This window comes from Mixophyes fleayi, chromosome 1, assembly GCF_038048845.1.
Source record: "Mixophyes fleayi isolate aMixFle1 chromosome 1, aMixFle1.hap1, whole genome shotgun sequence".
In the NCBI taxonomy this organism is placed as follows: domain Eukaryota; kingdom Metazoa; phylum Chordata; class Amphibia; order Anura; family Limnodynastidae; genus Mixophyes; species Mixophyes fleayi.
The window spans coordinates 45788878-45803286 of NC_134402.1; the positions used below are offsets into that span (position 1 = coordinate 45788878).

At 38.4% G+C, this 14409-nt stretch overlaps 1 protein-coding gene across 2 annotated transcripts in view; it reads left to right on the forward strand.

Annotated features, from left to right (window-relative positions):
- Window positions 1–14409, forward strand: part of LOC142136854 (uncharacterized) — a 358937-nt gene that overhangs the window by 108132 nt on the left and 236396 nt on the right. For both annotated transcript variants that reach the window (XM_075194706.1, XM_075194707.1), the window contains exons 4-6: window positions 8135–8200; window positions 11967–12056; window positions 12727–12818. In XM_075194706.1, the coding sequence (XP_075050807.1) occupies window positions 8135–8200; window positions 11967–12056; window positions 12727–12818 (248 nt within the window). The remainder of the gene's footprint in view (window positions 1–8134; window positions 8201–11966; window positions 12057–12726; window positions 12819–14409) is intronic.

A 14409-nucleotide genomic window follows, 5' to 3' on the forward strand; every position in this document is an offset into this window, starting at 1 on the left:
TTTGCCAAAACCCAAACAGAAACTTAATCCAGATCCAAAACCAAAACTAAGACACGGGGGTCAGTTAACATCTCTAATTTACAGTAAGGGCAAACTGAAGCGCACACAGCCACATCCAGGGGTATCTCAAGGTTACTGGTTACTGCTCCAGCTACAGGACTAATTCTGATCAGTGGTGATGACAGTCTTTTATGCATGCTATAACATGTGTTTGCAATAGGGAGCAACTGTAAAAATGTATTTTATGTTCAGTACACATTCTAAAACATGCATTTATTGGTGGGGCACATTTTTTTTACAGTTCTATTATTAAAGCCTATATTATTAACGAGTGACATTAATTCAGTATATACTTTTTTTTATGTGCACTCCTTTACGAATTTATAATTCACAGAGGTATTGGAAGTATCCTGCAGACACCAACCAAGACTAGAGTGGATTTAAGCCATAACAGAATCAAACTGTGGGACTTCCTCCTGACTACAACATGTGTGTGTGTGTGTGTGTATATATATATATATATATATATATATATATATATACAAGTTAACCCGTGCATGATACTCATGCATTCTAGTCAAATCAAGCTACTTAAGGTGTTAAAAAGGTTCTTGTCATGCATTTGGGCCATAGCCCAGGCCTCAACCACCAACCACTCCCCACTGTCACCCCCAGCAACCACCAACCACTCCCCACTGTCACCCCCGGCAACCACCAACCACTCCCCACTGTCACCCCCGGCAACCACCAACCACTCCCAACTGTCACTTCTCCTTCAAGAAATATATATATATTTTTTTTAAATCTTTATAAAACACTTTTAACAAATAACAAATTAAATTAACAAATTAAAAACATCTTAGTATACCAAATTTCAGCCCTTTCTGAATTTTTTTTTCCACACATACTAAGAATTTAGTAGGTCAGTGTATAACTCTGCCCAGCAGGTGGCACTGCAGCTTGGTTTTATTTTTTCCACACACACACAGACAGACAGACTAACACACGCCACTAGACATTTATATATTAGAATATATATATATATATATATATATATATATATATATATATATATATATATATATATATATATATATATATGAATATATACATATATATATATATATATATATATTATTTTTTCTGGATAACTTTTTGCAACCTTGTATTTAAAAGGAGCCTACATATCTCGAGGATACAACCTCATTTTTGTTGAAATTGCTAGATTTACCACCGCTACCTACAGACAGTTTGCTTTGCACTGTAGATTTATGTAGCTTATACACCACCATTCCTCATATACATGAACTTGCAGCAGTAAGAGACTTTTTATCAAATAATCCAATATATACAGGTCCACATATTGATTTTATTAATGCAAATATTGGAACTAACACTAACTAGAAATTTCTTTTACTTTGATGGTCAATTTGATCTACAACATAAAGGCTGTGCAATGGGTTCTAAAGTGGCACCATCTTATGTAAATATTTTTATGTTCTAACAAGAAAAGAAAAAAAAATTCTGAGCCTAAATAGTTATATGTATTGTTAGTGGTCTATAGCTTTTCTATTTATTTAGATATGATCATGAAAATAAAAAATGATGTATTTATATAGTATAATTATATACAGAAAGCCAGATTGCAACTGCTTTTGTTAGTATTAATGGTTAATATATGTATTAATAACAGTAAGAGTTCTCTTTATTTATTAACTATAGCTTACATATATGTGCAGATATTGGTAAGCCACACTGATATATTATACAGTTAGTGTGGATTTGCCATTTGTTTATTAACATATATGCATTTTCCTCTTCTTTTTAAATGTCTTTGCTTAATGTAGTTTTAAATTGATATTGTACTTTAGGTGGTTATCCAGCGATCAGTGGGTAAACAGATGCTGGTTTAATACTTTTGCATTACAATATTTGTGTGTATTTTGCATGTTTACAATTTGGGTTGCCATGGGGATGTTTGTTAGCCACACCCCTTATGATGATGTTGCTCTGCATTGATTATTCTTTGGTAGTTTATTCTCCTGCAATGCATGCTGGGATAGCAGTGCTAATACTTCAAACACTTCAGACAGCTTGTTTCACATTGCAGCAGGTGTAAGGTATGTTAATTATGCTGTGCACATGTATTGAGTATGTCTGTCAGATTCTCACATGATGTCCCTGAAACATTGGAATAAATTAAATACACCATTTGGATACAAACTACAATTTGACTTAAATCCTTGAGTAGTGCCGCATATATATATATATATTAGGGATGTGCACCGGCGACTTTTGAGGTCTCGTGTTTTGTGTTTTGGATCCGGATTTTCGTTATTTTTGAGGTTCGGATTTGTCTCGCAAAACACTTGACGAAAGGTCTCGGTTCGGATTTAAGGTATTGGATTCGGATTTTTTTTGAAAAAAACATAAAAAGTTTAAAAATCAAGTTTTTGGGCTTATTTTCACTCCTAGGCTATTATTAACCTCAATAACATTCAATAACAAGCATTTCCACTAATTTACAGTGTATTCTGAACACCTCACAATATAGTTATTAGTCCAAAACGTTGCAAAAAGGTATCTTTCTGGACTGCGTAGAGGAGTGGGTCACCACAATATCTTAAAAACCCTGAACTTTTATGATTCGCACCAATAATTGTACCTGGACTGCGTAGAGGAGTGGGTCACCACAATATATTAAAAACCCTGAACTTTTATGAAGCGCACCAATAAATGTACCTGGACTGCGTAGAGGAGTGGGTCACCACAATATATTAAAAACCCTGAACTTTTATGAATCGCACCAATAAATGTACCTGGACTGCGTAGAGGAGTGGGTCACCACAATATATATAATAAGAAAACCATCAACTTGTTTGATTCGCACCAATAAATGTACCTGGACTGCGTAGAGGAGTGGGTCACCACAATATATTAAAAACCCTGAACTTTTATGAATCGCACCAATAATTGTACCTGGACTGCGTAGAGGAGTGGGTCACCACAATATCTTAAAAACCCTGAACTTTTATGAATCGCACCAATAAATGTACCTGGACTGCGTAGAGGAGTGGGTCACCACAATATATATAATAAGAAAACCATCAACTTGTTTGATTCGCACCAATAAATGTACCTGGACTGCGTAGAGGAGTGGGTCACCACAATATATTAAAAACCCTGAACTTTTATGAATCGCACCAATAAATGTACCTGGACTGCGTAGAGGAGTGGGTCACCACAATATATTAAAAACCCTGAACTTTTATGAATCGCACCAATAAATGTACCTGGACTGCGTAGAGGAGTGGGTCACCACAATATCTTAAAAACCCTGAACTTTTATGAATCGCACCAATAAATGTACCTGGACTGCGTAGAGGAGTGGGCACTGGGCACCACAATAAAATATATAAAAAACCTTCAACAGGTCTGCATTACACTACACATACGGCTGCTCCTCCATCCTCTCCATCATATACATGTTGGAGTTTTAGCGTGTGACAACCTCTTGTTTTTGATAATGTCAGTGCATTTTGAATATTTTTCAATTTGCCCCACACCACTGAATGTACTTTATCTATGATACGCATCTATCTATCTTGACTGCGTAGTGTGGTGGCCCCGGTACACAATTTGGTACCGAGGCCACAATATAATTAAAAAACCCTCCACGTGTCAGAATTCCACCAAACAAGTATCTGGACTGCGTAGTGGGGTGGCCCCGGTACCCAACTTGATACCGGGGCCACAATAAAATAAATACACCCTCCACGTGTCAGAATTCCACCAAACAAGTATCTGGACTGCGTAGTGGGGTGGCCCCGGTACCCAACTTGATACCGGGGCCACAATACCTCCTCCAAACATGCTACAGACAATTCGTCATTGAGATCCCATTAAGTATGTTAAAGACAGACAGGGTCCAAGTGTTATTAGTTGACTTTGTAAAGAAAAAAACTGTCCCTGTTGCACATAGTCGTGCAATGAAGACTTACTTTTTCATTTAAAGGCACGATCTTTCAAGTGTAGTGTTTGTAAGTCTAAGTCATATTATACTTTTGGTAAAATTGGTTTTTTTTGTTCCTCTTTATGTTAATTAATTAGTAATAGAATTAAAGTAGGAAATAGAATTAAATAGAATTAAAGTAGGAAATAGAGTGGTATAGAGTTGTAGTGTGGTATAGATAGAGTGGTCCACACAATATAATAATAAAACCCTCAACTGGTCTGAATTCCACCAAACAAGTATCTTGACTGCGTAGTGTGGTGGCCCCGGTACACAATTTGGTACCGAGGCCACAATATAATTTAAAAACCCTCCACGTGTCGGAATTCCACCAAACAAGTATCTGGACTGCATAGTGGGGTGGCCCCGGTACCCAATTTGATACCGGGGCCACAATACCTCCTCAAAACATGCTACAGACAATTCGTCATTGACAGACCCCAGACAGACAGGGTCGTAGTGTTATTGTTTGACTTTGTAAACCCAAAAAAATGTCCCTGTTGCACTTGCACATAGTCGTGCAATGAAGACTGACTTTTTCATTTAAAGGCACGATCTTTCAAGTGTAGTGTTTGTAAGTCTAAGTCATATTATACTTTTGGTAAAATTGGTTTTTTTTGTTCCTCTTTATGGTAATTAATTAGTAATAGAATTAAAGTAGGAAATAGAATTAAATAGAATTAAAGTAGGAAATAGAGTGGTATAGAGTTGTAGTGTGGTATAGATAGAGTGGTCCACACAATATAATAATAAAACCCTCAACTGGTCTGAATTCCACCAAACAAGTATCTTGACTGCGTAGTGTGGTGGCCCCGGTACACAATTTGGTACCGAGGCCACAATATAATTTAAAAACCCTCCACGTGTCGGAATTCCACCAAACAAGTATCTGGACTGCATAGTGGGGTGGCCCCGGTACCCAATTTGATACCGGGGCCACATTACCTCCTCCAATTTCCAAGTGTAGTGTTTATAACATCTTAACACTACACTAATTCTAGCACGTCAAAACCTCTTGTTTTAAATAATGACAGGGCATTTAACTTTTGATTTAATTTATTGAATTTGTTGGCATTTTCTTTTACTTTTTGAACATGGCAAACGACTGTTGAATGGTCACATAATGCCAAAAAAAAAGTTGCAAGATGGAATTGTCCTTGGGCCCTCCCACCCACCCTTATGTTGTTGAAATAGGACATGCACACTTTAACAAACCAATCATTTCAGCGACAGGGCCTACCAAACAACTGTGGCTGAAATGATTGGTTTGTTTGGGCCCCCACACCAATAAAACAATTCATCTCTCCCTGTACAAACTAAACAGGCTCTACTGAGGAAAGATGTCGTCCTTATCCTCAACCTCTGATTCCTCTCCCCCTACAGTGTGTACTTCCTCCTCCTCACACATTATCAATTCGTCCCCGCTGGACTCCACAACCACAGTCCCTCTGTACTGTCTGGAGGGCAGTGCTGTACTTCATTGAGGAATTGATTATTCATTTTTATAAACATCATTTTTTCAACGTTGTGAGGAAGCAACCTCCTTCGCCGCTCACTGACCAGGTTCCCCGCTGCACTAAAAACTCTTTCCGAGTACACACTGGAGGGGGGACAACTCAGTTAAAAAATAGAGCCAGTTTGTACAGGGGCTTCCAAACTGCCTTTTGGAGTTCTACCACGTCACTACCTCTAGTTAATTTAGATTGCAAGGCTTGTAAATATAAATACTTTGAAGATAAAAAAAAGCAGGCTGCACAGACTGTGGAGCTAGAAAGTGAAATTAAATGGACCACGTTACTTTGGTGGCTATCTATGCCCCCCCCCCGCCCTACACTTGTAGTTGAATATAAATAAAGCAGCCTGCATAGACTGTAGAACTAGCAATTCAAATATACAAAGAAATGGACAAAGGCAGTTTGGTATCTGTCTGCATCAGATCCCCTCTCCACTAGGAGTAAAACAGAAAACTTTTCAGCCGTTATATAATCTAGAATATAAATAGAAATTGAGAAATGCAATTTGGTATCTGTCTGCATCATAATCATCAACATCCTCCTCAGCGCCAGCTACATCAATATCCTCCTCCCAGTGCACAACATTCACACCTTCATTAGCCAAATCTGTAACTGGACTGTGGGTGATCCTTCCAGCATATGCAGAGGGCGTGCTGCAAATGCTGGATGGAGTCACCTCTTCCCGTACAGTGATGGGAAGGTCAGGGTTCACAACCAACAACACCCTTGGACTCGCCTTGGGGATTTGTGATGTCATCTGTTTAGAAGGCAGAGTTCTTTGCTGTTTTGTTGTTGTTGCTGACAGCATAACTCTCTTAAATTTTTTGTAGGGGGGGGGGAGGAGGGCTTTGATCCTTGGGTGAAGTTGGACCACTAGTCATGAACACGGGACAGGGCCTAAGCCGTTCCTTGCCACTACTTGTCGTAATTGGCATATTGCCAACTTTACGTTTCTCCTCAGATGATTTTAAGTTTCTTTTTTTGCTGTTTTTTGAGAACTTGGGCTTTTTGGATTTTACATGCCCTGTACTAGGAGATTGGGCATCGTGCTTGCCAGACGACGTTGATGGCATTTCATCGTCTATGTCATGACTAGTGGCAGCAGCTTCAGCATTAGGAGGAAGTGGGTCTTGATCTTTCCCTACTTTATCCTCCAAATTTTTGCTCTCCATTATATGTAGCACAAGATACTGCAGAATGTGTGAACTTGGTAATATTGCAGTACCAATGGACTTATAATGCTGGATTGGTTTTGCAAATTTGGTTATAATTATTATATATTTTTTTTTTTTTTTTAATTTTTTATTATTTTTTACTTTTTTTTTATTTTTTAAAAACTTGGGAATAATGGGGAAATAACTATGCCCTTAGAAGCACAGAGCACAGGACACAGCACCACTGGACTGAACAGGACACGGCACAGGACCCAGCAGCACTACGGAACTCAGCAGGACAGAGCACAGGACACAGCACCACTGGACTGATACTGCAGAATGTGTAAACTTTGTAATATTGCAGTACCACTGGACTTTTACTGCTGAATGTGTGAACTTGGTAATATTGCAGTACCAATGGGCTTATACTGCAGGATTGGTTGTGAAAATTTTGTGGTAATTAAAAAATATTAAAGTAGTTTTTGGTATTTTTTAAAAAAACTTTTTTTTATTTTTTTAAACACAGGGGAATATTGGGGAAATAACTATGCCCTTAGAAGCACAGAGCACAGGACACAGCACCACTGGACTGAACAGGACACAGCACAGGACCCAGCAGCACCACTGACCTCAGAAGGACAGAGCACAGCACACAGCACCACTGGACTGATACTGCAGAACACAGCACAGCACAGCACAGCACAGCACAGCACTAAACAGCACAGCACAGCACAGCACTAAACAGCACAGAACTAAACAGCACAGAACTAAACAGCACAGAGGACCACCTAACACACCCTCCCTCTACCCTGATCAATGCCCGAGTGAAGATGGCGGCGACTAGCGGGGAATTTATAGGATCCGAGTATCGCGAGATCCGACAACGGGATTATGAGTCAGAGCCTCAGTTTCACTTTTGAATTTGGCGCCAATACCCGCATCTGTCTCGGATCCGACTCGGATCCGCAACGTTCGGGTGGGCTCGGATTTCAGAAATCCGAGCGCGCTCATCCCTAATATATATATATATATATATATATATATATAGATAGACATACATGGTCCTCTGTGCACTCTCCATGCACTGACTGGGATGAAGAAGGGGCTACCCACCTTGTGTAAACAAAGAATGGTGTACTAACTACTGTTCTATATTAAAAACAGGGAAAGTCAGTTTCTCGTTTTGCAATATATGTTAAGCTGACACACACACACACACACACACACACACACACACACACACACTAAATATAATCTGTAATTAAAGTAAAGGCTTGAACATTCACTAATAATAGAAAATGTAATCAATGTAAATACTTGGTAGGGCTAATATTAGAATACAATAGACTGGACTGCATGGTGTTATTAAGACTATAATAATAATGCAATTATTTTATTACTATTATTATTTAAGATGTAAAATAATTGCCCATTTGTTATATTTTACCCTCCAGGACTTCCCAGATAATACATTGTTGGAAAACTTAACTGAAACTGATCGCCTGAAACTCCCAGTTGTGGTAAAGCCAGTTTTTGTTATTATTAAACATGTTTTTAGGTGATTTTTTTTTTACTGCATATCCTCCAATTGATAATAAGATGATATGCGAACATTTTTATATATTTTCGGTATTCTTTGATTACTGTTTAACTGTTTCACAGCCGCAACATTGTTACAATAATGTAAAAAACCTACCAGTACTTTTGGGTACATGACAAGTTTTATTGTAGTAAATATTGAAAGGTTGTTATGATACGGATATGCCAACTCTAAAACCTGCAGAACCAGCTGGCAGAGGTCTTCACCTATAGCATGCACCATTCTTATAGGCCACAAGTTACTTACCAATACTTGAGTGCTCGGACTAGTATTTTTTGAAACAAAATTGATCCATGTCAGATAGAATCTTTAGCTCACAAGAAGATGAGCCCAATTTCAAAGCAATATATTTCACAATGGCAACATGTTACAATTACACAAAAGTCACAAACAGTTTAAAGAGAAATCAAATTCTACTAACCATTTTATAAAAGTTCTATGTGCAAGTTCTCAGCTGGCACAACGAGTGGACTTGCGTGGGCTACGCAGAAAACTCTCTTGAATTCTTCTCACATTTTTCTCTGACATGTGTGGTCGCTCTCTGCTCTTCCCCTTACATAAACAGCCTGTTTCCTCAAAGTGTCATAACCAATGATGAATGCTTTTCATTTCATTCATGGGCAGTTCGTGGTTGCAGAGATATAGCAATTTCCATCTTTTTGAAACACCCTCTATTGTGAGGACCTAAGGTACCAGAAGCAGTCTTTGGAGTAGACGGTGGCAGAGAGCAATAAAGCAGTCAGTAAGAGACAAAATGTCAGCAATATTGGTGCAAATAGCCTGCAGCCAGTTTAATTGTGCAGTAAATAAATGTGCAAAACTAAAATAAAATAAAGTAAACCCTAAACCTGTCCAGTTCCAGCTTACTTTCAAAGTTCCTTCTCTTCTTTTGTAGGAACCTAGTGTTCAGCCCACACAAAATAACAGTTGCATTGAGAAAGTAAATCCATAGGTTGGAATAGGTCACGGGGCTTTGTTTTATGGTTAGCTTCCCTTATTTCTCCCCAGGTAGTGAGATACAACTAGGAAAGAGTGCTGCCCTTTATTAATATCTCACAACTGCAGTCTGCTAATCAGCCGGTTACTTTGCTGGGTGGTCAGAAGACCAGAAATAACCTGAAGGAATGGATGTCTGCCCACTTTCCTCAATTCAATCCAGGGACCTTATAAACCTGCTCTAACTTGAGCCAAACACATTGGAAAGACAGCTTTCTAATAATACCCTCCAATCACCTGGAGTTTTAATACACTAGACATAAATCTTGGACACCACTATATAATCAACAATTTTTCTTCTGCTTCTCTACAAATTGCTTATTGGTTTATCAATAGCCATCTTCTTATCAATTGATGGACATGATTTAAATATTGCATGCATAGCTGTTGTCATTACCAACCACATTGCTTTTGCCACGCTGATTAAGATATGTTTGTGCAATTTGCGCAACACATGTCCCCATGTGTAGTTTATAACTTTAACAGAGGTAAAAAGGTAAATTTAGATTATCTAATTACGTTAAATAAATTTGTAATATAAATGGTGTTAATTAAAAACTCAGTTGTTAATGTAATTTTTCTAGTTTCCTGCCAGTATATACAGGAATAGTGGTAGATATGTTTGAAACCCCAGAAATTGTATAAGCACTAATTAGCGAGACTTTTTGAATCATGCTGGACTTCAGGTATTGCAATTTGTCTTGCACAGTTTTCAAACTTTCAAACATTTTTGCAGAATGGAAATGGCTGTATGCCCCTTTTTCAAAATGCACATTTTCCACCACATTATCTCATTTTTAAAATCTTGCTCCGCAAAGCAAATCCTTATTTCTTAATGGTCCTACATACCGTACCTAGCAAGGAATGCCCTATCTCCGCCCAGCTCAATCTATTGGCCAGTGCAAATGCTGCCATCGTAACCCACAAACCCATGGTGGAAAGATAAGAGCAACTCCACAAATCAAGGCCTCACCAAACAGGATATTGCAGTGCACCTGGGCAGTATTGCATGTATTTAAATAACATTCTAAGGGGGCGATTCAACTCGCACCTAATTTTCCTGTGTCTACTGCTGTGAAAGGAATTCATTTAGGGGACATGCGCTACACATCACGACTGATGCATTAGATGAGAAATGATGTGCGAGGCAACTCGTATCTAATTGAATTGGCCCTTCTGTTTCAACATAACTCAAGAGGGTTCTGGTGAAATATTAAACAATATTATTTCTAGTGTTAGATGTTCTAGGAATATTAGTGTTTCAAAATAATGTAAGAGAGACTCCCAGGTACTTGCGCACAGGGCCGCCATCAGGGGGGTACGGGGGGTACTGTTGTACCGGGCCCGGGCTCACCAGGGGGCCCGGTACAACAGCGCAACAGATACTTACCTGGGGGCCCGCTGTCTTGCAGTCCGCTGGTCTCTGCTACTCTGTCTTCAGCCTGGCTGTCACCGTGACAGCCAGGTACCAGGATGCGATTGCAGGGGTGGAGGAATCATTCCCCCTGCGATCATGTGCTCTGGCTGGACAGCCCTGCTTACGCATCATGACCCCCACAAGCAGACTTGCCACTTGACCTCTCCTCTGTGATCTCCCAGAAGGGAGAGTTAGAAAATAAGGTGAAGCGTGTCCCTACATAAAACAAAGTTCATAAATTCAACATGTTGTTTGTTAGTTTATGATCTCCTCTTTACTAGGTCGACTAATACTTTCTTATAGCCTTAGGGACTGATTCATTAAGGAACTTAGGCAAGAATTTGAGTAAACAACTTAATCTCTGGCGCTAATAGGAAGCATATACACCTAATATTATTGAAATAAGAAACCTCTGTATTAATTGCAGAAGCTCAGAAAGGAGGTAGTGTTAAACCTCCATAAATATATAGCAAAAGAAAAATATAGAGTTGCGCAGAATCACCAAATAAAATGTTTAATATTGTTAAAACAAATGCATAAATGAGTTACCTAAAAACAATAGAGGCTATATATAAATATTGCATGCATGAGATGGTATGTACATACAGGTGTGTTGCCTTAGATTAGCAACAAAAATAGACATACATAATATATAAACCACAAAAGGAAGGAATAGACCTTCATACAGAAAATAAAATATAAAGCATATAAAACATCACGTGAATTGTGTTTAGAAAGATATATATGCACTTTGGTCTCAATTAGTGAAGAAGAATATCCAATTCATAAGATACAGACATCAAAAAAGTATCCGGATCAATTGTTATATGAAAAATATAGGGATATCCCTTATATAGTCCTGATCCGCTCTTTAATGAATCAGGCCCTTAGTGTGCACCTGCTGTTGCCATTCACTATTCTGCTTTGTCAGTTAGGAAAAGGTTACTATATAGACAGCACCATGGTAAGTAGGAGACTCATTGTTCCAACAATACATATAATAAACATACAACATGTGGGCATGGCCGCCACGAGAAATTTCGGTGCCCTGGTACAGCAACTGTTTAGGGCCCCTTCCATAGCCACCAAAGGGGGTGTGGTTACAGGTTGCTGACTCCTACCAGTACACAGGCAGGTATGGACCCTGGTACTTTGTACCTGCTCCTAACCCACTGGGTGCCCCGTGCATGTGGGGGATGGTGGTCTAAAGAAAATAAACTTCCAAGTTCTATTATATTACAATTTGAAGCCTAATATTTTTTCTCTGTTAAAGGTTAAAGAGTTCATTAAAACAGTTGAAGACCAGAAAAAGGATTTCAAAAACGTATTGCAACCTGTTTGTAACCAGCTGCATTATGACACAGTACGTACTTTATATTGTCATTTCATACTGTATGTGAATAGTTCAAACAGACGTTTTACATTTCTGTATCAATGGGAAGTGTGGGAGAAAGGAATAAACAGTGTCAGATCAGACATATCATTTATTAGTATTCTTCTGTCTCTAGATATTAATGCACAATTTACAAAACTTCAAGAACGTTTTTTTTGCTGTTCTTTCTATATTTATATGCAGCTATTTACCCCCTAATACTATCTTTCACATGCCTATGTAGTACATGGTACCTTGTAGGAGTTGTGGAAACAATTTTGTAATAACATTAATTACTACTTTCACTGGCACAAGGGCCCTTTCAGACACCATTTTTATTTTCTATCATTAATAAACACTAATGAAAGTGATATGATTATGAAATCGTCTGATCAGCAAGGAGTGAAAAGTGATCCCACCTCTATCTCAGTTTAGCCTTATTAGGATTCTAAGGAAAATTTGGACATAAAAGATTTATGTAATTATATATTATGAGACTCACTAGTAAAACTAAAATGGTTATTATTTTTATCAAATATAAATAATTCATAACAACACAACAAATAGTTATATGTGTGTCATTTGTTATTTGTATAATTATATTTTTTTAAATGAAAATACTGATATGACAAATATAACAGTGCTTGCTTTTCTTTTGTAGAACATTGAGACATCACCAAACTCTCGCTCAAGCATTGGCAGCTATTTTTCCAAACGGGCAAGATTCGACATTGAACCCTATATTCTTTCACAGTACGTTTAGCTCAGTCTCTTTTTCAAATTATAAAAACTAAACAAAACAAAATGCCATGTGTAGCAATATTTAACTTACTTGACCCAGGACCCTTGTGTCTATGCCCCTGTCCTCTTCGCTACTAAGGGGTACTTTTATCAAACCTTCTAAAAAAACAAAACCAACCAATCAGATTCTAGTTATCATTTTCTACAATATACTATATAAATGATAGCTAGAATTTGAATGGTTGCTATGGGCAACACCTCCACTTTTCCATGTTAGAAAGTTTGATAATTCTACAACCAAAGTCTGGATGTTGTGTTTTGGGTGCATGCAATGTTCGTACACAATGATGTAATGGATTTGTCATTGCAAATGTCATTGCAGTAGAGATATTTTATTTGCACAGGATTATGACATCACTTATCATTAGTGACTGGGGAATTCGATGTTTCTGCTCTGTTCAATCATGAACTTGATCATCTTAGCTTCTCGAGTTCTAACATTGGCTATTCTACTGTCTGGATTTACTTCAAGGCACAGTTCCCAGGTTCAGATGTGGTTATACCCCATGAAGGGTCGATGTTGCATGGGTGAAAATCTCAACCCAATCTATTAAGCAATGAAATAAGCATATTTATTTAGTACCACAGGTACTCACAAACGAATATGTAAAAAATCAACTGGTATGAATGGCACACATAAACAACACAGGATACATACAGAATACAACAAATAGTAGTGTAATAACAGCTAGGTATGCCTCCTGGGGACTTTCAGTGCAGAACTACTACTCTGGACATCAAATCTGTTAACCAGGGAAAACACTAAGTCCTTTGTATTTCATTGTGACCAAGAACTTGGTGGCATTCCACAACAGCTAACAGTGACTCAGCCGAGGAATCTCCCCACTTTTGGAAATCCCACTGTTGAAAGCTGGGATAAAGCTTAGACAATTTCTTGATGCATCAATGGTTCTTCTTTCAGATGCTGGTAGCCTGGATAGTGATAGTTGCTACTACTACTTCAATCCCTGGAATAGACACTGTGGTTGATATCAATCTTGGTTTCAGGGCCCATGAGGCACTGGTGGTGAGTTTTGCTTCCGTGGGTAGTGGACATTGCCTGACGTAGATGACCTCTGGACCCCACTCTGCCAGGATCTCTAGTCCATCCTGGAGATTCATTATTCTACTCTCTAGGTAATAGATAACAGGGACAGATAGTGTGAGGTTGTAGCTTTAGTACTCACTCTGGGCCATTTAGAAGCCCTTTCTCCTGGCATTAAGCCAGTAACAAATTATCCCCCAATGTTTCATATGGTTATGGGTTGCGCCACCCTTGGTCTTCTGTTTTTCTATTGACTCTGTGTTCCTGGATAGATAAGCTCAATACATTTTCATGCAATTGTACTACTTCTTCACACACCAGTCACCTAAGAGCCTTATATATGGTCCAACGCCTGTACAATTGCTTTGTACAGTAGTTTCAGCTTTTCGCTGGCAAAGGCTGTAGCTGCTCTGTGTATTGAGGTGATTAGGACCCAAAATCAACCTGCTGTGGTGCTGGTACTCCTATTTCTCCCAAGCAGGTTGAGAACACTCTTTA